Source organism: Scatophagus argus, chromosome 1 (assembly GCF_020382885.2).
Source record: "Scatophagus argus isolate fScaArg1 chromosome 1, fScaArg1.pri, whole genome shotgun sequence".
Classification (NCBI taxonomy): Eukaryota; Metazoa; Chordata; class Actinopteri; family Scatophagidae; genus Scatophagus; species Scatophagus argus.
The window spans coordinates 24,544,452-24,570,986 of NC_058493.1; the positions used below are offsets into that span (position 1 = coordinate 24,544,452).

A 26,535-nucleotide genomic window follows, 5' to 3' on the forward strand; every position below is an offset into this window, starting at 1 on the left:
TGCTGGATGTGCTGCTCTTTCCTCGTTTTATTCGACATTGTTTTTTTACACGTAATGTATCGGCGAAAGATAAATATCTCCTGTACTCCTGCCATCGTCCTCAACCAAAGCACTTGATTATTACTGAATATTTTCAGCCCAATTCAATGCCAACTTCTGATTTGTGTTACGTACTTAACTGTTTTCATGCTTGTAGGAGCTACGAAGATTTTTGTACACTTGTGTTTTTTTTGTTCCAGAAGAAGCTCACTGTAAAAGATCAGCCTGCATCTCGCAGTGTTCTTCAATGTTTATTTGGGGGGGATTTTGTCAGATAAACATGGGAACATTTCCTTAGAACCACAATAGCATGTGCCCTGTGGAAAGTTAATGTCTTCTCTCTTTGTCATGTGTTTTATTGTGTTTGTTGCAGGTCACCCACCTTCTCCCTGCTGTGACAAATGTTGAGAGCAGAGATCAGCCTGTTCCACGACTGTTAGAGGTGACGGGGTGAGGACGGGAAGGAGTGTCGGTTAGCTGTGCCAGCTTTTGTCTCATGAGAGTGACTGTGCCATTCAGGCACCGTCAGTGACCAGGGCTGTGGCTGTGGTGGGCCCGGCCCAGGAGGCCTCTTTGTACATCACTCCTGGCTCCTGCTGACCTGTGCTGCTCACACCATGGATCAACAGAGAGATAAATATGGCGAGCGGCCCACAAGGGCCGCTAAAGTTTCCCAGGGAAGCCGTAGTGGACACTCGTCCCGACCATCTGGCTCCTCAAGCTCCTCCGGGGTTCTCATGGTGGGGCCAAATTTTCGTGTGGGAAAGAAGATCGGCTGTGGAAACTTTGGCGAACTGAAGCTCGGTAAGTTGAGGCTAAATCTTGTGTTAAGTGCTTCACGACGCAACAGAATAGTTGAGAATTTATTTAGTTAACGGCTCTTCTGTGTAAATACACTCAGGTGCCTTTACTGAACATTATAACTGCGATGAAGATATCATTTATTTTATCTCTGGTCAAGTGTACGTGACGAGTGAATCTGTAATTCACAGTTAAGCGATTGGATCATTTCCTGTCATCAGCCTTTCCTGTATGGACCTTGCAAAATGTGCATTAAATTTAACATCTGGCTTATTCTTTTGTGAACCTGTTGTAAAACTTTAAGCCTTTTAAAAGCCTCTAATGTATGCTTTTTTTGTCTTATTTCAGGTAAAAATCTGTACACCAACGAGTATGTAGCTATTAAACTGGTAAGTGCACCCTTTCATTCTGTGCTGAATTCTTCACCTCTGCAGACATAAAAAGTCATTTGCTAAAAGCTGGATAAAATATGTCCACAGCATAAAGTGGAGCAGTCGTTTTAAATCAGAATAAATGATGTTGGTGTAGAACTTAGTATTCGCAAACAGCATCACATTCTAACAAAAAGCGGTTTGCTTGAATAAAGTATTCGGGGATCACGAGAAAGTGAAATAGCAGCTACATAATGAAGCACTTGGTCTACTTCATATTAGAGATGCAGCTAAAATGAATTTAAATCATTGCTGTGTCCATATCAGTTTTAATCTATTGCAGTATGATTAAATTGAATGGTTTTTTTTTCTGTTGATCTTCACAAACGTGACTCTTGGTTTGGTGAGGATGGCTGTGATACTGGACTGAGCTGGTCTTAGACAGAAATGTGAATGATGTGTGGATGCTTGGCGAGCTGGATCTTTCCAGTGGCTGCTGGACTGGAAACCATGACTCCTGACTCATGCATTTGTTATTGCTCACCAGAGAGAAGCAAATACAGCAGAACAGTATTAAGGTTACCAGGCCAGTAGTTTTGAGCTGCTCACATGACCATATGGTGTGCAGGCACTGACAAGAAAGAAGAAAAGTCAGAGGAAAATGTGTGTTCAGTTTCACATCATCACTGGGCTGGGAAGACGTTTTAGAACGTCTTTAGTTCATACTCGGGTCAATTTCCCCAACATTTTAGCAGGAAAGTATTTATTTTCAAGGCAACATTTAATTGTCCCTTTTAACTCGGCGAATTATCTTTTGTGGGATTTGACTTTTTGATTTTTCCACACTAAATGGGATCTTTGGAGAAAGACTTTTTTAACAGAGTTATTAGAGGACAAAAGTGAGGGACCCACATTTTTAATCCCAGGTGACAGGTTTGAGCTTTCTGATTGAAGAAATGGCTGCTGTGGAAACTGTCATGCACATAGTACTGATTAGCTTGATAAACCTGAGGTCTGTAATCACATTTTTCATCATGTTTTATTCCAGTTTGTGAGGTTATTGTCATTAATTGTGTTCACTGCACAGGAACCAGTGAAGTCGAGGGCGCCGCAGTTGCATTTAGAGTACCGGTTCTACAAAACTCTGGGAACTACAGGTAAGGTCACAGATTTGTTTGTGTGTCCTTGTGGTGTTCCTGTGTGACTGCATGACGATGATTTGACTGTTTTGGAAGATCAGCCTGGAAGATTTGATCATTTCCACAGCAAGTGATTACTGCACTTGGGTTACGTGTTGATATTAAGCCCGGGTGGACGACTCATTCTAATCTCCTGGACTTTGTGTACACGAGCGTGTGAATGGCGGCGTGCACAGCGAGGGGATTGAACAGCGACCTTGCTTGACAATGGACTTACTAGTGATGCTATTCAGTAGTGTCCTGTCTGCAGTAGCTGTAGCAAACATGTTTCCAATGTCCACTTGAGATTGAGACAATAATAATATCTTCTCCCTGGCTCTGTGTATGTGTTTAGTTGGGTCTTGTCTGGATGGGTCAGAACATTTTTTTAAATATAAGCTTATTAATTGCTGTGCACAAGAGTGTTTTGTTTTTTTAAAAACTTGCATTCATTTTTAGTCACGTGGTGCGGCAGCAGAGAGAAGCTGTGAAGGCAACGCTAAAAGGTTGTCTCCTTTTTAAGTCAGCATGATGGACTGAGTAGCAAAGAGTTCAAAATGACAATTAGTGTTCAGTCTCTTTTTAACTCGGCCTTTGGTCTCCACCAGCTCCTGAGGGATTTCTCTGTCACTAAGTGTTCACAAGCCAGTCGTTTTTTATGTTTTCGATCAAATGAGTTGAATGATGCTGTAAAGCTGAGGGGAGGTGGGAGCTGGCTGATGGTTCTCTGTAGGTTCATCACTTCTGCATTACACAAAAAAATAATTGATTATGGTCACGTTAAGGAAATGCAGGTTTATCTGACAGAAAAATGCATTTTTTGGATGTATGTTGTGGTGCTAAGGAATTAATTTATATGATTAGCTTTCTGTTTTTTTACTAAAGCATCCAGAAATGTTGAGTAAAAGTTACTGTCACCGAATGATGGGAGATCATGTGGTCACAGGTCAGCACTAATCCACATCACCAGATGGTCTTTAAATATTTTATATATTCAATATGCATGCTGTAGCATTTTCACCTCAGCCAATGTCACTGGTGATCATTTTCAGTGCATTACCAGTGTGAATTTAGTACCCATTTATTATTTCTCTTCAGTTCACAGCATATGCAGTCGGTTGAGTCCAAGTGACTTCAGTCCAAATGTCAGAAATGTAATTTCTCCTGATATCTGACCTGCAGTCTGGTTAGTTTTGCTGTTGTTCACACATAATGTCCAGTGGAAACTGTTTGTCCTCTTCACTGTCTGGTTCTGCTAATGTCAACACTAATGGTACAAACACTGACATAACTGTATTTGTCCTTTTTCCGATCCGCATATTGTTTTCCCCAAGAATCCTGGCCTTTCAACTTTATTAGTCTGTGTTCACAAAGAAGGCTGCTTCTCCGCTTCTCTTCCCTTAATTCTGCTCCCTTGAGAATTTCTCAGTTTGTCATAAAAGATTAGTCAAGGTCTGCTGACACATCCCTGTTACAGCAACCACTGACAGGAGTCTGGTCGGCACTAAATCACTACAACAGAGAAATAAATTAAGGGCAAACTTTTTTAGTCTTGGTACTTGAGGAAATGGGTGGGAGCACCAGAAACAATGGGACAATAGAAAAATCTTTTTTAGTTGTTGTTCTGTGCACTTCTGGTAAAATTGTTAAAATGATAATGTATACGTTGAGCTGGTGGTGGCATGGAAACTCAGAAACTGTAGGTGTTGTTTGGTTACAGATAAGCTTGATCATCCTTCTTGTGATTAGCTTTCCTTACTGATCGGTTAAGTCACAGCGTTACACTTTAGGGTTGGACTCAGAGTCGCAGTTTGCTGTGGAAAAATGAAAGCCACGTTTTTATGATGTACAGTTATCGATGTGCTTTTTGGAGCTCAGTGTGCATATATGATAACCATACTGGGAATATAATGGCTATTGTTTTGCAAAGGCAAGGGCTGGAAAAGGCCAACTGTGCGGAAACTCATTAAATATTTAGACAGTGGGTCTGCCTCTCTTAGTACTAACCTGCCTCTGTCCTCTCCTCCAGATGGGATAACGTGACCTCATTTCTTCTTGGCTGTGTGCTGTGCCACATTCCTCTCAGCCAATGTGGTTGTCACAGTGTCTTTATGATTTAATGTGGTTTGACTCAGATGCTCAATCAGGTGTTGTATCTGGTGCACAACCAACTGTCACTGGATATTAATAAGGGTGATTCAATTAGGAATTAAGCATCTCCTTCCAGATATTATGTGAGATATTTGACAGTGCAGTCAATATCGGTTTAATTTCTGCTTTGGTTTTACAAGAGAGCAGACTGTGAGGCATTAGTGTGCTGAGGACAAGACTGTTTTCAAGGATCAAGAGGGTTTGTCCAAAGGTGGGTGGACACTATTGAGCTGTTGAAGGTATTAGCAGCCAGGCCTCATAATGAAACACTACACCAAGGAGTAAAAATCCCCAAAGTGACACAGCTTACCAGATCTTACGGACACGTAAAGAAAAGGCCTGAAGTCTTATCTGCAGTATCCCTTCCCACAAATGCCAAAACGGGGACCATTATCAAAAATAGAGCTTCTCTCAGTGCACCGTTTTGATCTGAGAAGATAAGACATAGCGAGAAACTAGAGAGCAGCGTTTTATTTTCTCTACTGTTATCAGTTGTTAAAGAAGACGTTTCAAAAAATACTGCACATGTAAATAAAAAAAAACTCCCAATTTTAATTATAAACTTGAAAATAATCTCTGCTATAGTGTCTGGATTGACAGCAGTGTTTCAGGTGCTGCATAACAGCATTGTTGTCTTCTGTCATTTCTGCTGCTGCAATCCAGTCATTATGACTAAACAGTCTGTCACGTACATTTCCCTGTGAAACATGATCAGACATTGCAGTCATACAATTTACAACGTGAAAGCTTTTGCGTTGCATAAAGCTGAGGTCATGCTGTTAATTGCCTGAGCTCAGGAAGATGCACCTTTCCTTTGAAATGTAATGACTGGCCTGTGCAGCGTAGCTAGTGTTTCATCACACAGAAGAAGAAATTAAGACTCTGCAAGTTTTTAATATTCACAAACCCCATTGAACCTGCTCGAGAACTTGAAAATCAAAGACAAAACACAATTTTCACATCTTCCCAAATATGATAGTGTTTGTTTCTACGCCAGAATTGCAGTATAATCACAAATATTGATTTCTTTTCTCCTTTCAGACAGAACTATCTATAGATCTACTTGCAGAAACATTTTAAAAGACTTCATAGATAATTCCAAATTAATTTTGTAACAATAAAAATTAATTGCTGGCTATGCAGCTCCGTAACTCATAGAATATGAATGAATGGCGCAGTAGTTAAATAAATGATCCAATAAATGAGCAGACTGGCAATCAACAGTGCAGGCTCAGGGAAAGCAGCTGCTGAACTGATGCAGGCCAGCAAATATGTCTGTCAGAGATTTAATTTGAGCAACCAATCACAGGAGTGATTGTTCAGACTTCTTGCAGTCAGAAATTGATCAGAAAGCTTGATATGAAACAAGAGGAAAGTTTCTGTTTGTTAAAATTGGCGCCTGTCTGTGAGTCCCGGCAGATTTCAGTGTCGAAGACAAATGGGAGAAATCCCAGTCAAATATTTGTCCTGTCCGAGTTTATTGAGCTTAAAGGTGGAGTCAGGGATTCAGCCTCATTCCCACGTCATCAAATACAGATGCCGACTTTTGCCACCAGTCAGCTATAGCTGAAAGAGTGGCGCCGGCTCAGTCTGAAGCCCCCTTCAGACACAAAGCGATTGGAGCTGCGCTCACTGCTGGCTTCAGCGGGCTGTCGACCGGCATATCGAGCAGTGCAGCGAAAAGGCTTTGTAGCACAGTGCTATTGGAAATAATGGCTTTCAGAGTGCGTAGGTGTTGTTGTCATGCTGCGTCAGTATTTGGTGGTTAGGCAGGCTTTTTTACACTCAATCTGAGTATGCATTTCATCAGAGTGGAGCAATTAAAGCAGCAATGAAACACATGTAATGGTTTTGTTCACTGCATAAGCTAGCCTGTAGAAAATTGTCCTCGGAGTTAGTTGTTTTCACTGGACATTACGACTGAAGAGATTTAAATGTCAGAACTGAACAAAAGTTTGCGGTAAAAAACAGAAACACTGGGCCCGAGCTAGCAGCCACAAGCGACATGAAATATTCTGGATAGCCAGTGCAGGACCAGCATGAATAACCCATCTGTCCTCATACTGTGTCGCCACTTCCATCTCATATTTCTTTTCCAGGAAGCCACACCTGTCATAAATTTACAGTGTGGTACAGTAGAGTACATCCTGGACAGGTGAACTGTCTATCACAGGGCCGACACACACATGCTTATATAGTAAGAAACAAACATTCACTTTCACACCCACAGTCAGTTTGGAGTCACGAATTCACATAACCTGCATTTCTTTGGACTGTGGGAGGAAGCCCACTCAGGCACGAGGAGAACATGCAAACTCCACTCAGAGAGGCACCGCACAGTAATCCCAGTGTAATTATTTCTCTAATGTTTTCTTCCATGAGTTAAAAAACGCACTCAATGTTTTCAACAAGCATGAAGAAATGGGCGTTTTTAATCCTTCTGTAACATGAACAGTTTTGTAGAACCATAACCCTTGTGAGGTGGTGTCGTGTCGCTGTAGCATTCAGCTTGTTATAACATAGAATTACATTATAAAACAAGTCCACAAAACATTGGATAAAAACTGCTACCAGATGGTCTGAATAAAACATCCAAGCTTGGGAGTGGTCTCATCAGAGTCCAGTGAATGATCTGGTCTTTGACAGCAGCATGAAAAATTGCACCCACAAGAAAGTAGCGCGGGGAGATTTGGGCAAGTGCCCGTCAGTTGAATTCATTCATCACACATTCATCACATTCATCTTGTCCCCATTTTTGTTGTAAAACACAGCAGCCAGCACCTGTCAGATTACAGGAACACATAGGAAACTGGATTCTTTGGTTTTACTCGGGACAAGCAGTTCAGTTCAATGACTGACAGGACTGATGCGTGTGAGAAGGCCCACATAAAACTTTGGTGGTTATGATACTGTAAGTATATATACCGTATCCAATGTTTGTGTTTTATTATGTAATACAACTGCATAGTATAAGTTCTGAGCACATTAAAATTAGTAAAACTAACTCTACGTTCCATTATGGTCATTTCTGTACTTATTAGTTTGTAAGGTTTGAACTAAGTACTGAAAAAAGTCTTTTGGAAGCATGGCACCTGCAAAATGTCAAAATGTTGCAGAGACAACATTTTGTGCTGCTTCTCTCACCAACGCAAACTGTCGGCGTGGATGTTTTGTTGTAAGTGCTGCGTTTGTTTGTCCATGCCACACGCCGCTCGCTGGCTCACAGCAGTGCAGAAATGCCTTCAACACCCAGTCGGTGCTACACCCAGGCATTGTGCTCTTTATTTTTTTGTGAAAATCAAATAAGAGAAGTCAAAAGTGGTACCTACAAAATTGGTAGCTTCCATCACAGTTGGTCTTGCTTTACAATTAGAATGTGCATTGCAGCACAGGACAGATTCACTCTCTTGTGAGGACCGTTTCATCATAGATGGTAACGGTTTTGTGACTGATCACTGCTTTTACTTTGCTAGTAAAAAGCTTGTCCGACCTTGTTTTGAATTGAACAACCGTTTAGCCACTTATTTACAGCACATCTCCAATCTGACACATTTTTAGGCCTCCCACAGGCGCCTGGGGTTTCAAGGCACTCATTCCTATGGTACAATTAGCAACCCACAGAACTGCATAATGGTGTCCAGAAACACAGGATGGAGCACAGCATGACTCCTACATGCCCATATGCTAGCTGACAGCATTTACGCCACCTTTCATGCTGCAGTGTATTTCCCATTACCCAACTGGCAAGTCAGATATCTCTAGCAACATATTCACATGAATATGTGAAAGCACGACCTCAGGATTAGTATTAGTATTTAGCTTTCTGATTATCAGTGGCTGCTTAAATTGCCTGAATGGAATAATAAGTTTACAGTGGCAATTTGATCACTTCACAAAACTTTATTGTGCCATCTCATTTCTTAGAGCTGTCTCCTTCAGTAAACTGAACACACAACCAATTTAGTGTTGACAGGCCTGTGTGTGTGTGTGTGTGTGTGTGTGCAGGGGGAGAAAGTCTTCAAGCTTTTACACTGATGTAAATATTTTACTGAGCTTACATGTACCAGATCGGGGGGGGATATTAAAAAGAATTACACATTTAGCCAAAGCTGCTCTCATCAGTGTTTTAGTGTAAACTATGGATCAGATGACTACAGTGTGAAAGGTGTTGCTGATGGTGACAAACCCACAAGATGTTATCAATCAAATCTGCAGCTTTCCTTGGCTACAGGGAGTGTTGTATTGTCTCTACCTTCAGCTCGTGGTTTTTAATTTACAGCTGGAATCTTAACTGTGTTGGTTCACTCTCACCACATTTGTCAGCTTAGTTAACCAGTGAAACAGGCAGCTATTTTCTGTCAGCGCTGATAAATCTTGTGTACATTACTTGCCCGTCATAAAATGACAGACTTCTATAGAAAGAACTAGTTGCTTCTTTCTACGTAAGTCTGTCATTTGATGATGATAAGATAGTTCTGATACTGATTACCCATATCAGAAATGCTTTTGAAACTGCCTGAAATGTTAAATTGTGTCCTGATGAGTCGATGTAACAATCTGATAAAATGTCATGTATTGATTAGACAGCTGTGTGCATCTTAGCAGATTGTTTTTACGTCGCAGTCACAAGTATCCATCCGTACAGGGAAGAACGTTATTATTTCACTCCCGTTTGCCGGGTTAAATGCGTGTTAATGTTGTTCTGTGTCTGCTGGATGTGACGCACTGCAAAAAGCTGCTACCATATTCACCATATCAACCTTATAAGGTGATAATATGTCAGTGTTGTGTTTAGTTTGTTAGCTTGTGCAAGTGACCCTCCAAAAAAAGTCAGTGAATGCACATTTAAATTTTAGATTTTCCAATGAATTCGTTCATTCAGATTATCCATAAGGAACAATTTGTGTGTTTTTATACGTAAATACATATACTGTATGCTCCTACATACACACACACATGCACTCAGTATGCACGAGGTAGCTACTGTGGACGTAGAGACGTAGCTACTGTGGTTGCCGTTGGCAGATACTCAGTATTAAAGGGCTGGCTTTGGGATTGGGGACATGAAAAGCAATCAGAATGTCCCTGTGTGGGTTTTTTTTTTTAAACTTCTATGCAATTATAATATTTCCAAGGCCTGAGCTCAGCTTAAGCACTCTGATAAAGCAAGGTCTGTCTGATTGAAGCACCAACATTTCTTTGAAGTTTCTTGAGGGGACCTTTTTTAATAGGACTCTGACTAGCAGTAAGCAGGGCCAAACTTTGAATCGTGCTCCCCTCAAGGCAATTAACAGTTTGACCTGATTTACTTCTCTTTGAAACTGAAGTTCAGGATGTGGTCAGTAACCCAAGAAAGGATGCAGATATCACCAATAACAAGAACCTATAAAATGATGGGATTTGTATGCTCGTAAAACTCCTAAATCCTGCAAAATATTACAGATGTCATACTGTGTGTGCAGGATGGTGAGGCCTTTAGAAACCGCCCCGCACGTGTGCTTTTCGTGTTATTAAAAACTGTATGAATAAAAGAAAAGTCCAAATGCTTCACACTCTGCCACCCTTACAACGTCAGACAGCAAACTCACACACTTTTCTAGAAACTTGACAGCACAAGGAGCTTTAATTCCCACATTGTCAGTATTGCAAACAACCCATATGAGTGCATGGATCAGAGCCTCAGCCTTACCATTATTACTGTTACATTATCTGACCATGCGACGCTAAACTGCACGTTGACAAGACGTGAAATAAGAGCCAAGGTGACAGATGGAAGGGATTTTGGAGCAATTAGAGTGAGTAGAGCAGAGAGGATATGATTCAGTCGGGAGGATGTGATATGAGGCAGTGAAAGATTAGTTTTTGGCCTGCAGTGGAGAAGTGACACAGTTCTATTTGCAGGCACTGTGTTGTATTTTACTTGAGAGTTAATGTTTACTGAGCAGCTTTTTCTGCTTTCAGTCCTCAGCAGCCTTGTGGTGCTCCTCCTCCTCCTATCTGACCAGTTTGAGGCCTCTTACGGCTGACCTCGGACCAAACTTAGAAATGTCATTAGTCAAGGGAGACAAGAATAACAAACACTTGTGCCACCCTAAATGTCTCAGAATTCTCACTGGCATCTGCTGACACATTCTGCTTTTGATTATCTACTAGCTGGTATTTGCTTTTCTTTCAAGACTTTGCTATTTATTATCTAAGTTAACAGTGATCTTTCAGGCTTGGATGCAATTACTTTTAAACAGAGAAAAGACTAAGGATCACTTAGACAAATGTGCAGATGTACAGCTGTGTCCACTGGGCTGGGATTTCTGTCTCTTCGAAGTCTAATTTCTTTTCTTTCTTGCGTTTCAGCTGAAGGCATCCCTCAGGTGTTCTACTTTGGGCCCTGTGGGAAATACAATGCCATGGTTCTAGAGCTGCTGGGCCCGAGTCTAGAGGACCTCTTTGACCTTTGTGACAGGACCTTTTCACTGAAGACTGTCTTAATGATTGCAATTCAGCTGGTGAGTTCAGAGTATCATATGACTCATGAAGTTCTTTTGCTGCCTGTTGGACAAATAAAAACAGTCCCCAGTGCAGCCTCTTGTTTTTAACAGTCACTGTTTCATTTGGATCACCTACATTGCTGTACTGTCATGAAGCAAAATTGCTGGTAATGAAACTCAAAACTTCCTGTGTGTGTTTCACAATAGAAGTCTTGCAGGGTTTGAAGGGGTTCTACCTCCTCAGTCGCTGGGAGATTTAACACACGCTTTTCCCAGAAAGGCTGGTAGCTGTCTCAAAAAGCAAATCCATCACTGATTCTCATTAAGTTTGGGCAGCGCAGAGGGTGGTTTGACCCAGTCTTTTAATGTGCCTCAGACATCTCAAACTTTCTAGCATTTCATTTTGTCAGCACAAAATCTGCAGCGCTCTTGTAATTCAGATCGCCTCTGCAAATTTGTAAGAAGACAAAACCAGGATACAAACGAGCACAACTAAAGCGCGGTGTTGCAGCACAGAGATTTACTAAAGCCGCCTCCTTCATTTTTTTTTTTGGCACAAATGAGTGACACAGTTGGTGCTGTGAGCTAAAACTCAGCTCAGATTCAGGTTATCAGGATCCCTCGAGGTCAAGCCAAGGTTTTTATTACTCACAACATTATTTATTTTCCAATTGTGTAGCTTTTATTTTGTCTGTTGCAAATCTCTTCAAATCATCGTCGTTCTGATCCTGATTTCTGATGCTTTTGTATTCTGAAGCCCCTGCGGGATGTTGGTGTTGAGTGAGAATTTTTAACCACTGACTCAGGCTTTTGCAGTGTGAAAGTAATGAGCCACTGTGGTAGCTGTGCAGCGTAGTGAATTAATCATTGGTCAATCAACATAAATTAATTGATCATAAATTGTTCTTCCTTCATCAGGTAAGAATACTTACATTATACCTGCAGCTAAGAGTAATTGTAAAGTTACTCAAATTGATTATATTAATCAATAATACAAATAATCATTAGTTGCAAACTCAGTGTCTTATAATGACAGGAAATTTATACCAATAAGTGGATCACTTTTTTTTTTATTGATGTCTTTAAGTCTGTAATAATGTCTTTAAACGGCACTCCAGTATTCAAGTATAGCACTTCCATAAAGTACTTTAGAGAAAGATTAAAAAAACAGAATTGTCAAAATTGATTCTACAGAAGCCAAGATACACTGGATCCTACTTTTCCCTCAGTGAAAATCAGCTGCATCTGTCACGTCTTTCAAACCTGACAGGCTGAAATGACTTGGATGATGTCTCTCACTTGACTTAACGAGTCTTGTGCAAGTGTTTTCACAAGTGTCATAGTGCTACCTGTGACAAGTGGTCTTCTTGTGTAACATCAGTGTAGTGCCCCTTTAAATGTGTACTGATGCCGAATTCAGTTAGCCAGAATGTGCAGGATGTGCTTGATTCCCACAGTCCCACAGTGTTTGTGGCCAGATTAGATCTGACAGTTTTTATTTATTTATTTTAAGTGACTCTGTGTTGTTTATCACCAGATTTCTCGAATGGAGTACGTGCACTCTAAAAACCTCATCTATAGAGATGTGAAGCCCGAAAACTTTCTCATTGGACGGCAAGGGAATAAAAAGGAACACATTATCCACATCATTGACTTTGGCCTGGCAAAAGAATACATCGACCCCGAGACCAAAAAACACATTCCATACCGGGAGCATAAGAGCTTGACTGGCACTGCGCGATATATGTCCATCAATACACATTTAGGCAAAGGTAAGATTCATTCCACAGCCTTGTTGTTGTTTTGGTACTTTATTCTTCAGAAGAGTTTGTGTCAGGTGCTTCATCACTTTCTCAGTGAAATGTATTCAAACTTATTGATACAGAGCAAAGCCGGCGAGATGACCTGGAGGCCTTAGGCCACATGTTCATGTATTTCCTTCGTGGAAGTCTACCGTGGCAAGGACTAAAGGTATGCCAAGTACATGGAAGTGTTGTAAAATCTGTTACAAATTAAATATAATAAATAAAACATGAAATCATAATCCAGTAATCGGATCAATATATATATATATATATTATATGGAGTTGTTTATGAAACATTTTAGAATGTGTTGAAAGTTCAAAACCAAATTCAGAATTCAAATTAAGAGAATTTAAATCAAAAGGCTTCAGATACCAGAAATAAAATGAAGTGGAACTTAAATATTCATCACTTTGTGTCCACTCCAGTCAGCTGTACAGTCGGGGCTCAAGATTTTCTCTTAACCCGTCTGTATTAATGAATAAGGACACATTAAGTTCTGATATAATTCTGATTAATGCTCATTAGAATTGGTTCTAGTTGTCTTTATTTGCTTCTCCTGCAGGCCGACACGTTGAAAGAACGATACCAGAAGATCGGCGACACAAAACGAAACACTCCCATTGAGGTCCTCTGTGAGAACTTCCCAGGTACGCTGACTGTGCCTGTAAAATGCCGTATAAAGCCTGAAAATGATCACATTAATCGGCTGTGATTTGACCACTTTCTTCCAAATAAAACAGTTTAAATGAAAGGTTAAACCATTCTTCTTTTTTTCCCCCTCTTTTTGTGTAATTCAGAGGAGATGGCCACCTACCTACGATACGTGAGACGGTTGGACTTCTTTGAAAAACCCGACTATGAATATCTGAGGACTCTGTTCACTGAACTGTTTGAGCGAAAAGGATACACCTTTGACTACACTTACGACTGGGTTGGCAGGCAGATAGTAAGTACTGCATGTAAACTGTTTCACAGATTTGAAAGCTTCCTGATTGCACAGCATTGACCTGACTGTCCCTCTCAGCCCACACCCGTGGGGTCTGTCCACATAGACTCTGGGGCGTCTGCTGTCACGAGAGAGAGCCATCCTCACAGAGACCGGCCCTCACAGCACCCACCAGTTCGAAATCAGGTACGCCAGGTTTGGTTTTTAGTAGTGGCCATTTGTGTTTGTCAGGCTTCTGATAAAGTGAAAGCAGGGGGAATGGCGCATTATAGCCTGAGCTGTTCCACCCTGCGTATCCACAAAGAGTCTCAGTGTGACCTTGAACCTGACCTGCCAATGACAGAAACTGCAGCGTAATATGTTATTCAGGATTCCTTAGATATCAGGGTTATTAGCACATGTGCTTGCAGAGTTTCAGTGGCTTTCAAACCATTTATCCTAATAATCACTGTATTCTTAATCAGACAATCTGTTTTAATTATTTGTTGACGAGCGTTTCAGACCAGAAAGTGAAATGAGTTCTGCTGTCAGTGCAGCCCTCAGAGATGAAGATAAGTGACACAGTGCTTTATAATCATTCACTTACTGTAATAAATTGAAGTGAGGTAGACTAAGACATAGAGAAGGAGGGATTATTTGATTTGTGCGAAGGCACAGGAGAGAGACCATAACATGAACATAAGCTGTCAGTGCAGTGTGTGTGTTTCATTAATGGTCTTTCTGTTCACAATTTTCAAGGGACTGCAGTTCATCTTGCATTTGTTTTTGTTATTATGGTGCAAAGTTTAAAGTTTGGGTGAATACAGACATTCAAACCTTTCTGTCAGTTAAGGACTTTAATAACTTTTTCATTGAGTTCACTGGTGAACGTACTCCAAAGTTTTATTTGCGTAAACTCTTGTGCTTTCATTACTATATTTAACTTCCGTGACAACTCGTCAAACAAACGGTTCATTTCATAAAGAATATTTTGAAGAGGTTGAAAAGTCTGTTAAGAACTGTAGGCTTAATTTGAGTGTTATTTAGGAATAATGAGATTAAGGTCAAAGTCTGAGATTTGAGAGCTTACCTCCATTTGGCTTCAGGCTCATTAGTTTCTGGTTCAGTTCTCTGGCTGAAGCCTTGCTTTGATTTCGATTCACTCTTTTATTTTGTTACATTTTTTTCCTTCATCATTTCTCATGCTGCTTTGCATGGTACCTGGCCTCGCACACCCAATTACCCATCTTTCCTAACACAATTATTCCATCACTCCTCCACCCTCCTCACCCCCCCTCCCATTGCACCCCCGATCCCTCTTCCCCTCCTTTCACCGACGCCTCCGACTCCTGAGCAGACCGCAGTCTCAGATCGACGAGGAGCATGGGAGGTGCAGCCAACACGCCAAGCAAACTCCTATCTGACCTCCCACCTGGCAGCGGACAGGCATGGGGGCTCAGTGCAGGTATACACCCTTCACCTGATCAACCAACAGCCCTCCACCCGATCTCTATGGAGTCAGATCTGTCTCATGGGTTTTAAGATGAAAGCGGATGACTGCATCATCAAACGTAAAATACTCAGTGATCGGCGCAAAATATTTTGAAACGGATTTTAAAGAAACTTTGGGCATATAAAAATGATGATTCTTCACTTCTGTAGCATGTCTGTAGTTTAGTTTTGATCGATATTTTTAATTTACAGCTATTTTTACACTTTGAGATGTAGTTTCCAGATCTCGCAGAATCAAGCCTGTAAACGTGTTCACCATAAGAGAGCTGCTAAAAATTACTGGTATTTCCTGAATGTTTTAGGTATTTCTAATTATCATAATTTGCGGTTAACAAGTTAATGTACAATAATAAATACCAGACATTTTTCCAGGAAAAGACCTTTGTTTTATATTTTAGCCTTGTGTGTGAGACAGATCTACAACCATATTCTACCCCCACCCCTTTACCCCTGGCTGGGAAATGTTATTTTTTCTGCACCACCATATGCATGTCATCTGGTGCCACCCACCCCAGATGGTGAAAACTATAAACAGCAGCCCTGGTTGTGGCATTTTGATCTCAGGTCCTCGAACTCTTCATGGCGCCTGGACATTCCTTGCAAGATCAAGGAGCCTCTTGCATGGCAGGGTGACCTGGCTTAGTCGGCTAAGTGCATGCTCTTAAGTCGTGAAGGGTCATTATGCTTAAAGGAGCATCCTGGTGTAATTTTGACAACTTGTCATTTCCCGAGATTTTCCCAGTCTGTAACAAGCTTTGTTTGAATAAGTGTGTACAGTGTAGGCTTTAGTGGATCTCAGCCTATTCTACTTAATGCTATTCACTGCCATTCTTGTTTAAACAGTGTGAAGATATGAGAGTTGCCAGACATACTGGAGGTTTTTCATTCACTTAAAAACTATTATATGGCCACTGTGTACTTGGACTGTCTTATTGTTTTACATTGGCAGAAACATGTCTCTCCAGCTCTGATTGGACTGTCTGTGCAGGTGAGGTTACGTAAAGGTGTAGCAACTGCTTCTGCGTGTACGTGAGCAGAGCTAATGCTAACAGGCGTATTAAACTGCTCTTTGTGCACACCTCATGAATATTCTTGCAGACTTGAAAAGCTATGCAGGTCCTGTTCTACTATCACATTATTTTCTGTGAATTCCTTAATTTGTTGGCTGACCCAGAAAAAGACTCAAACACAACACTCCTGAGGATATCTTGCTGGGGAAATACGTGATAATAGAGAATGCAGTCTCAAACACAATGCTGTGAAAGTCCAGCCAAAACAGAAGTCGGTTTCACTCACATCGCTTGATGCCAAAATATATCTGTTTTCATATACACTCATGAGCGTGTCTGTGCAAAGTTTAATGGGTCATGGAAATAATTTTAATGAAAGTCATAACTGAAATAGTGTTTCTTGTATCCAATTACTTCATCTCCAGGATTTTTTTTGTATAGTTTTTCAACATGGATGGAAGTGAATGGCATTAGGTGGGCTCAGGCTGTCAAAGGAACACACTGTATACACCTATGAACACACACTTTTTTACAAAATGATGTCATTTCTTCTGCAGCTTAATGGGACAACCATGAATTTGTCTTTTGGCAGGTCACATCTGTTTGTTAGCCTTTTGGTTTGTCCGTGTCTCATTATTCATTTGTGTCTTTATGAACTGTGCTGTGGGCTGTGAAGTGAATTTCCAAAGAAATTAAATGATTTTGATTCCTATAAACCAGCATTGCTATAAGCTGGTTTAAAGATGTAAACATTTTGAATATGCTGTGAATGAAACTTCACTGCACCTTTACACCTTTAACAGACCACTGTGTCAAATGAGATGCCCAGACATAATGAAGGCACACTTTGGGGTCCACAAGCTACTTTTCAGGCCAGTTGTAGAGCTTGTGTTATTTAATGTCTTCTCACTTTTGTTTCCAAACTTTACATAACTTCATTGACTAGAAGATCCGTGGACATACAAATAGAGTACTGTGGCAAGCTAGTTGGCTGATTGGATGGCGTAGGGTGACATGTTCTACATAAATAATGCTGGGTCCTGCTCAAGGTTTCTTCCTGTTAAAAGGGAGTTTTTCCTTGCCACTGTCTGCTTGCTCGGGGGTTCAGGCTCTGGGTCTCTGTAAAGCATCTAGAGACAATTTTGATTGTATAAGGTCCTATATAAATAAATAAATTGAATTGAAATTGAAAATAATGCAACATGGTGCATCCTAAGCTTTATGTCAATAAAAGAAATGTCAGTATGACATATGACAAATGTCAATGACAGTAGAGAAAATCCTCAACTATTTTAAGTCTGATTATGGTCTTCAGAGCATTTCAGAATACAGGAAGAGACTGTGATTAAATAGACGGTGATAACAATCGAGAGTGGCTACGAATGCAAAATGAACGCAAGAGAAACAACTCGCGCATTCATGTTGTGTGTCTTCTGTGTTATTGATGTGATGTTGTTCTTTGCTGCTGAGAGACTCGACGTCTCTACGCCGGAGAAGCCCTCCATCACAGCATCACCTGTTGTTTCACAGTGATTCTGGCCAGCGTCTCAGCTGTTTTTGAAGTAACACCCGTCTGTGCCGCAGGTGGTCAGCTCGACCAACGGGGAGCTGAACGCAGACGATCCACTGGCAGCTCATTCCAACGCTCCGATTACAGCTCAGGCAGAGGTGGAAGTGGTCGACGAGGCCAAGTACGTGTCACACACCCGCCACACCACTCCTCCGTGTCCATCTGTCGCTTCTTCTCTTTCCCACTCTTCCTCTCTGTCCCCCCTCCCTCTCTCTCACTTTTTGCTATGGTGTGGAATTGTGACAGCCCCCACCCTTCTCCACCCCCCCCAGCTGTCATCCTGCTCCTGTCTCTCTTATCTTCTGTCTGACTGTGTGGTTTTTTTGATCTTTTCTGCCGCCTGTCTCAATGCTGTCCTCTCAATAAGATTGTTTTTCTTTTAAAGAAAGACAAGCCTTTGCAGATCAACTTCTCAGCTGGAGCTAACGCAGCGTCTCGTACCTGTAGCCTGAGCAGTCACAAATTCTCCACTGTTGATCGAACTGATCATCGCGTCTGTAATGGTGACAATAAGGATCACTGCAGTGCAGAATCTGTCATCTGCATTTGGTTGGCAGCCAGTTGAGATCACACCAGATTGTTCATGTGGCAACGTGGTCACATGTTTGAAGATTATGCACATTATGTCATCATGTGCGACTGTCATTTCTGACGTGTCACTTCCTCTGCTGTTGTTAGCATTGTTCTGGTTTACTTGATCTCAAAACTAGTGGCAGTAGCTAAACAGCAGCGGGTGCTTGTCTCCAGCACCAGTAACTGGAACGATTCCTTGCTGCATGGCTGGCTGCCCACTGTGCAAAAACTGCACTGCTGGCTCAGTTTTCCATGATCCAGCTGGCCGAGAGGAACCGAGTGGAGCGAGACATATCAACAGAGAAAATATCTGCTTTGCAGTTTCAATTTTATTGTATTGGATATTACAGTAAATTAATTTTGCTTGATAAAAGTACAAACAGAAATGTGGCAGGGAAACTCGCCTACCATTAAACAGCTACAGAAGTACATTTACAAATTTGTCTTTAGTCGTCAGCTCAGTCACGCTTATGTAAAGCCAGTTATTTTAATCCAAGGCTCAGTTTTGATTGAGGGAGGAGACTGTCCTGAGCAGGAACACAATAGTGCAGGTCAGCCTGGTTATTCCCTGTTGTGAGGCTGTGAAGGGAACATTTATGATTGTGGTGCAGCTAAGATTGGCTCTGTGGGGATGGAAATGTTAGCGTGTGAAATATTAGCTGTGTGTGTGTGGTAGTGGTTTGGATTCCATTGTGTGTTCAGCTAAATGGGTTTTGCTTTTTTTTTTTTTTTTTAACAAAATAATTTTGCTCATTTATAAGGTGAAAGTCTGGATAAATGGTTCATTCAGCAGGTAAAGCCCGATCCAGAATTATTCAGTTGTAATTTATTATAGCCAAATACATTATTATAATTAAAAAAATCAGAAATCAATTGTCCCATACCCAAAAGTAGAATTCATCCTGTATCATTGTAATAAATAATGATGTTAATTTCACTGTATGTCTCAACAAATAGACACAAAATGTGTATTTAGCTCCAGTCCAGCTCTCAGAGATATTGTAATGTATATTTCAGGGATTAACCACCTCTCCCACCGCAGCCCATCAAAGCCACTGTAAAACTAAGATTCCCCTCATGAATCTCCCGGAGGTTCACTCACTTTAATCTGCACTCGATTCTATTTCTGCCCACATGACAGACCTTCCTCCTGTTGTCTCCATTCACACAATTGTTTGATGTGATGATGCCAGCCTCTTTGATACCTCCTCAGACAAGTTGATGTTTGATATGAGGACATGAAGTAGTGAATGGAAATCACATGTCTGTTGCGGTTTAATTAATACTTTGCATTTTGAGAGAATAACTGGTTTTCACAGTGAATTAATTCTGTTCTATTAATGCTTTTTATTTATATTCATGGCCTGATATTTGTTTCGGACTCTTGAGCGGTAATTATTCTCAGTCTGTACAGAATCAGGTATTTTTTATTCTGCGTTTTGGCTTCCATCAGTGATGCTGTAATGTGCTGTTACAGCATCACTGATGGCAAATCGCAGTGTAACGTCATGCATTTTCCAGCTGTATATAGCAGTAATAACAGTACACTCATAAGTGTGGTGACCTAAATCTCCACTTTCTGTAAGTGTAGGAAGTAAAATGGGTTGCACAATAAAATGCAGTTTCTATATGAAGATTTGTTGTATCTAAATACTCACAATTATAGATGTATCAGATATAAATGGAAAACATGATGCAGCCGTATTAAATCTGACCTGACACTTTGGAAAAGGGAAGATTTTATTCTATTTTACAAAATTAAATGAAATATATCTGTATATAAATACAACAAGGTCATATGTACTTTTCAAAAGTTGTTCAAAAACTTGGCCTCCTAAAACTGTTGCTACGGTGACTTCCTGTTGACATAGTTCCTTTAATTGGACCACGTTACAGATGCTTCCTAGTAACTTATTTACATGTTAGTTACATTATTCAGAAGTGTTTCTATCTACATATTTTTAAGCACATTTGAAGTGTTGCATTAGAAACGATTGATTAAAAAAATGTCAAAATTCATAAAAACGTCCTCAATTTGGCAAAAAAAGTTTTGTTTTTACACTTTTTACATTGTTTCAGTTCAGTAAATGCACATTTGTAGAGAAAATGGAGCCTAAATAGCCTACATTTTGCCTAAATAGCCTAAAATTTTGCTGTGTTTTCTGAGAGAAATGATGAACCACCTCCTGCTAACACGGGAGCAAAACGCTGCAGAGTAGACGTCCTGTAACTTTCCCTGCAGTCTTTTCTCCTTTAACCTCTCGAATGTCCCCTCTGTGTGTCCACCTGAGTCCTTTTGGTGTGTCTGTGTGCATGCTTGTGTGGCATGCGCCCCGTCCCATCATCTTGGTCTTGCTGTATTAATCTTTCTTACTTTTCTCTTTACACTCTTTCCTCTCTCTTCTTCTGTAGCTGCGTGAAAATGCTCAACCTGTGGTGAGTCCCTCTCTGCTAGTCCACATCAGACTCATGGGACAGGGAGTGGACCAGCCTAGGCTGGGCCCGGTGGAGTTTTATTTCTATTTTTATTTACAAATTTTACCTAAACTCTCACTGGTGCAACAGTGCCGTAAAACCCCGAGAACACTGTCTGCTGTGTGTACTATCAAGTCTCTGCCCTTTTTTCTCACCACTGCCTGATGCCGATTGCTAACAGATGAGTACAGAATACACTAAGCCAAGCTGTCCTACCAATTTAAACCTGACCAGATGTCACATGCAGGCAGAAAGATAAAAATAAAAGTAGCTCGAGTGCTTTGAACTAACTCGTCCTTTTTTGTCTTTATTGGTAGTTAATGAGCGGTTACTCCTTTTTAGCAGCGTTTGGCTTCATATTGAAAGCCTTCAAACTCTTTTTTTGCATGGTGCACCATTATTCTTTATTAACGACTTAACCCAGGAGTACCCAGTCACTGTCCTATGTCACGATCCACAGCTTTTTTTCTTGTCTTTGTATGTTTTTATTGATCATTCAGGCTCGCCATGTCTTGTGCTCTTTGTGTGCACTGCTCCATTTTATTTCTTTATTTAGTTTTTGCATAGGAGAAGTAGTTTCCTTGGAGTAACTGCAGCAGTTGAGTCCCTTTTGAGACATTTTTTTTTCTTTCTTAAAAATGGTGGGAGATGAATGAGCATGCAAACACTTGGTGGATGCCAGTGCATCCATCTTTTGGCCTTGTTGCTAATGTTTTTCAAATCAAACCTTTTGCCAGCTGCAGTTCTCACTAACATAACCAGATTTGGAAGACTCAGATTAAGCTTTTGTGATATTTAACATGCTAATTTAACGCAGTCTGCTCATGTTTGTTCTTTCTTTTTCTTCATCTGAGACCTCCCTCATCTACTTATCGGTTTAATGTCCACCTCTGTCTGCAGGTGCTGCTGTTTCTTCAAGCGAAAACGGAAGAAGAACACACCGAGGCACAAATGATCGTCCGCCACTGGCCTGAAACGCTCCAAGTGTCAGTCGATTGTGATTTCAGAAATCAATAAGGTCCCATTCAAAAATAAAAGAGGGAGACAAACTGAAAGATGTTGATTGAAAAGCGCTCTGGAGGGACCAGTTAAAAATGGTTTGAGATGTACAAGATGCTTGTGTCTTTAGATGGGAGTATTTTTTTGCTTTATTATTATTTTGTTTTTTTCCCCTCCTCCTGTGTGGAAGTATTTTGCAGGCCAGTCATCCAAACGGGGAACCTTTTTGTTGGAATTGTGCAGAGGATAATCTTTTTCCTCCTCCCCAAGACGCCCAGCATTTGTGTTTTTCTCTCCTTGTTTTTGTCAGATTTTCTGCTCCCGTTTCCCTCCTGTGGTATTGCAAAGGAAGCGACGTTTCTTCCTGTGGAATCTTGCCACCGTCAACATGTTGCATACTATGATTTCTTTCTTCGACTCACAGAATCATATTTTCATTTCCCCTCTGTCAAGTCCCGGTTCAGAGTAGTTTGCCCCTGGTTAGTTTGCTAACTCATCTCGACACAAAGCCCTTTTGGTCTTTCCTGACGTGGGACTGAATGTAAACCTGAACACACGAGGAGCCAAAAGCGTAACCGCCCATCCTCACGTACAGGCACAAAGAGCTTCAGTCTGCCATTTGGCCCCTGCACTTTTTTCCCTCCAAAGAGGTCAACCCTGGCACTGAGAGAACAGAAGACCAAGGACGCCTCCTGCACTGTGTTCTCTGAGGATGAATTCTGCTCACGCTGCTTGGTTAAAGCGCTCCCCTTAGCCACGCTGCTGTCAAAACACACTACAGTCTCTTTTGACGCTCATGCAGTCTTGCTTCTGTTGGCTTTGTGATGATGAGCGGCAACCTGACACTCCTAGATGGGGCTGAAAAAAAATGCTATTTATGCTATTTATCTCTTGGTTGCCACTGGTTTTCTTACTAATTCTAAAACATACACACTGAATGTATGGACAGAAAAGTAAATGACTTTGGAGCATTTATATGATCTGTCATGTGCATGGGAAGGAAATTGCTGTTAAGACCCATGTGTAAAGGAAAAAGACAAAAAAAGGAAAATCATGAGACCAAAACTAAGTGTGTTAGAGGGTGGGAGGGTCTTAAATGTTCTTGATCTTAATAATGTGATGGTTAATAATGGACTCTGCACCAGTAGACACTGGGAGATGTTGCTTTGGATTGAGAAAACAAACAAGGAAAAAAAAATCACAGCCTCGCAACACTACTGTCTAATGCCTTAACCCCCCCCTCCCCCCAACCGGCCGACCAGTCGACCATCACATCACGCCACCAGTTGGATAAACAAGTTGGCGGCATGACGGTTGTGAGATGTGCGGCGCAACCTTTGGGCTCACTCGTATAAATAAAACCCAAAGTTGCAGGCTGTTCCCAGCTAGCATCAGAGCGGTTGATGACTTCTCTCGTAACTCTGAGGATGTGTTCCCAAGAGAGCAATGCCAAACGGGAGGCTTGGCGTAATAATCTGTTAATGGTGTTCAGACGTCCCTGCCCCTGAGCGTCCAGCCGGGAGACCCCGTGTACGGCAAAAGTGATGTTTTATGTTTGGACGGTCCCTCTCCTCGACGCAGAGAGAGAGAGAGGGATAACCTTAACGTCGGCGTGAAGGCGAAGGCGAATAAGTGAACATGTCCATACCATTTTAATTTTCATTTAGTGTCATGGAGGACTGCCTTGAAACAATATCCTCGATACGTCACCTTGCCTATCCTCCTAACAGAGAGTGAATTACCGTACATAGGTGTTTTATTTTTTTATTTTATATCTTGCTAATGTGAATTTTTTTAATGCAATCTTAGTTTTTTTTGTTTTGTTTTGTTTTTTGTTTCCATTCCAAATAGCCATGGTTTTATGGGGAAAGAGAGGGTAACAAAAAAGCTTGAGACCATGACTGCACTACATTTGTTGACCCCCGGCTTTCCCTGAGAAGACCCTGCCTTCTTAATACTGTACTTTAAACGTGCTTGTTACTTTAATTGTAGCTGCCTCGTATGCTAGGCCTTCCCTATAGGGTGCAGGGAATACACAATATATTGAATTTTTTTTTATTATAATTTTTTTTTTAATCCCCACCCACTCCTTTTTTTATTGTGCCATGACACCACCCTCCTCTTCCCCTTCCCTTTCTCTCTGCACGCACGCATGCACGCACACACACACATACATACACACACACACACACAAGTCCTAGATGAATCAGCTCTCAGTGGCGTGTTTAGATTTGGCGTTTTGTGGACCTGCTCCATCATCTTTAGTAATACAATGTTGTAGATGTTGCAAACTATCTCAATGAATCAGTATGTAAACCTGCTTGTCGCGTGTATTTACACTGTATAGCTTTTGGTTTCTTCTTTAACCCCTGACATGTCAGTTACTCCAGGGTCTAAGTTATTGTGTTCTTGAAAGTACTTGAATATGAAAATTTACGGGACCTTTTCTGTTTGTTTGGGGCTTTTGTTTTATTTGTTGTTGTTTTTTTTTTTTTGTCATTATCATAATAATTCCACACATAGGATTTGAAGGGGATTGTTGGGAAAACAGGCTATTTGAATGACAGGTATTCATTCGTTTGAGATGTGTTAGTGCCTCTTGAGTGTGTTGGACAGGTGACGTTTTTATCCGACTCACCTGGGGAGTCCTGTGCCGGCTGGTGTACAAAGGAAAAGAAAAAAAAAAATAAATAAAAACTGGTGTGGGTTTCGTTGTTTTTTACCAAGAAGTGGTGCAGTTAGATGTTGGTTTGGATGCTAAGTCATTCACCAGTTTGTATTTTGATCTGGTGTGGGTGAAACCGTTCATTTTGTTTTTGTCCCCAGACACCAAACCTGTGACATCTGCTGCCTGTGCTTGTCCCCACAGAGCATCACCCGGCACCTGGACTGTTTCATTCCAGCTACCTGAGAAAAGTTGAAAGTATTTCCGTTGTAGTGAGATGGATATCCAGACTATATAGCCTTCAACGTTCCCTCTGAATTCCCAGAGTGCCATTCCTGAGACTACTACTAGCCCATGCCTTTTACCTGTGCCAGGAAAATATGAAGTTGAATGTTTTTTTTGACCATCACATTCCACGTTGTGTCCTTGATGTGTCCACGGTCATTTTGAAAAACCGCAGAGCAGCAAAGGCTCAGCTCAGTACCAGAAGTGTTGTTGGAGATGTCAACGAGCGTTGGAAATTACAAAGTGTTTTATGAGTTGTTTCTGTTGGTTTCTTTCTTGTTTTTTTTCTTTTCTTGTAGATCAAAAGAAACCAACAGCATTTTACTGACCGAACTTATCGTTTCAGAGTTGAATTTGTGACTGGTCATCTTTGCAACATCGGCTTCATTCTTAAACTTTGGGTGGCCGAGCTGTTCGGCTCCTGGCTGAAATGGTAGATATAGATATATTACTCTGATGTATTTACGTTTTACTCTCTGGGCCTCATACAGAGCGATATAGGAGTACTCTGTATGCTTTGTGTCTGCATGGCTTACGTGGAGACGGCAGCGAGCGGTTCCTCTCCAGTGAATTTTCTCACCTGTAGGGCTCATATACTGTGGGCTCAGTGAGACGTTATGACTTCCAGTCCTCCTGTAAAATAAACTTAAGATAAACATTTTCATGTCTTCTCACCGCACATTCCACTTCAGTTCACATCTTTTCTGGTAACCTTCACTTCAGTCAGACTTGTGTTTATGGCTTTGGTTGTGTGTAAGTCACATTTCTGTGTGTCAAAGCTGTGTAAATCAAAGCAAAGGACAGATAAAAGTGTGAATGAATGGCTGAGGTCTTTTTGGGTTCTCTGGCACTTTTTCCTTGTTGCTGTACTGTAGAATTGTCTTGGATTTACTGTATATTTTTTCTTTGAGGGAGAGGTTTTGGGTGACATTTACTGCAATATTGTGATGATTATTTGAAAATTGTAAATTGTACAGAGTTCACAGTTATACTCTTTGTTCTTTCTGTTGGGATTACATTAAAAATATGTATTCTTTGATATTTTTTTCCCTCTCAGACTGTGGAAAATCAAATTGTACAGCTCCAAGAGGTTATCCTCCCCTCAGCATTGTTTTTTTTTTTCAGAGCTATGATTAAGACAAATCTTAAAATTGTAAATAAATATTATTGTGTTGAAATATGAATGTCACTTCAAAAATGTATTTGAATGAGTTAGTCAAGGGCTTCAAGAATGAAGGACCCACATTTCTTCTTTTTATGGTTTCATATTTTTAATTTACAGAAAGGTAAAGATCCTTTTTATCTGAGATGCCTGTTTTTTCCCCCCTCGTTGGATTCATATAATACAATGTTTCACACATGAACCTTATAAAAATCACTTTTTATTCCCTCCACACCTAAAGGGAAACTCCAGTTTGCACCCTTTTTTATGTAAAATAAAAGATCTCTCCACCTTGTGGGAATGTCTTCTGTAAGATGATTTTGTACTTGTTCAGCCTCTGTATTCTGACTTTAATGAAATGGCAAACATGCGTACGCCGAGGTGATCAATCCAGCTCGCTTTGGTTATTGTCAGAGTAGGTTTATACTCTCACATCTGTGAGCGGCCACAGAACCTGTTGTGTTCTCTCGCAGGCTTTGTTCCTGTGTCAGAATTTCAGTCTGACTCCCTTTTAATTTCTGCGCTGCT

General features: G+C 40.9%; 1 protein-coding gene across 1 annotated transcript in view; it reads left to right on the plus strand.

The window, feature by feature from the left end:
- The window catches only part of csnk1g1 (casein kinase 1, gamma 1), a 32,217-nt gene extending 5,915 nt beyond the window's left edge, over positions 1-26,302 (plus strand). Inside the window, 13 exon segments of the mRNA XM_046393982.1 lie at positions 413-753; positions 756-843; positions 1,189-1,229; positions 2,299-2,368; positions 10,892-11,043; positions 12,563-12,797; positions 12,911-12,996; positions 13,394-13,478; positions 13,629-13,777; positions 13,856-13,963; positions 15,114-15,221; positions 17,863-17,969; positions 21,797-26,302. Coding sequence (XP_046249938.1) covers positions 679-753; positions 756-843; positions 1,189-1,229; positions 2,299-2,368; positions 10,892-11,043; positions 12,563-12,797; positions 12,911-12,996; positions 13,394-13,478; positions 13,629-13,777; positions 13,856-13,963; positions 15,114-15,221; positions 17,863-17,969; positions 21,797-21,851 — 1,359 coding nt within the window. The 5' untranslated portion in view covers positions 413-678 and the 3' untranslated portion in view covers positions 21,852-26,302.
- Positions 26,303-26,535: the final 233 nt, after the last annotated feature.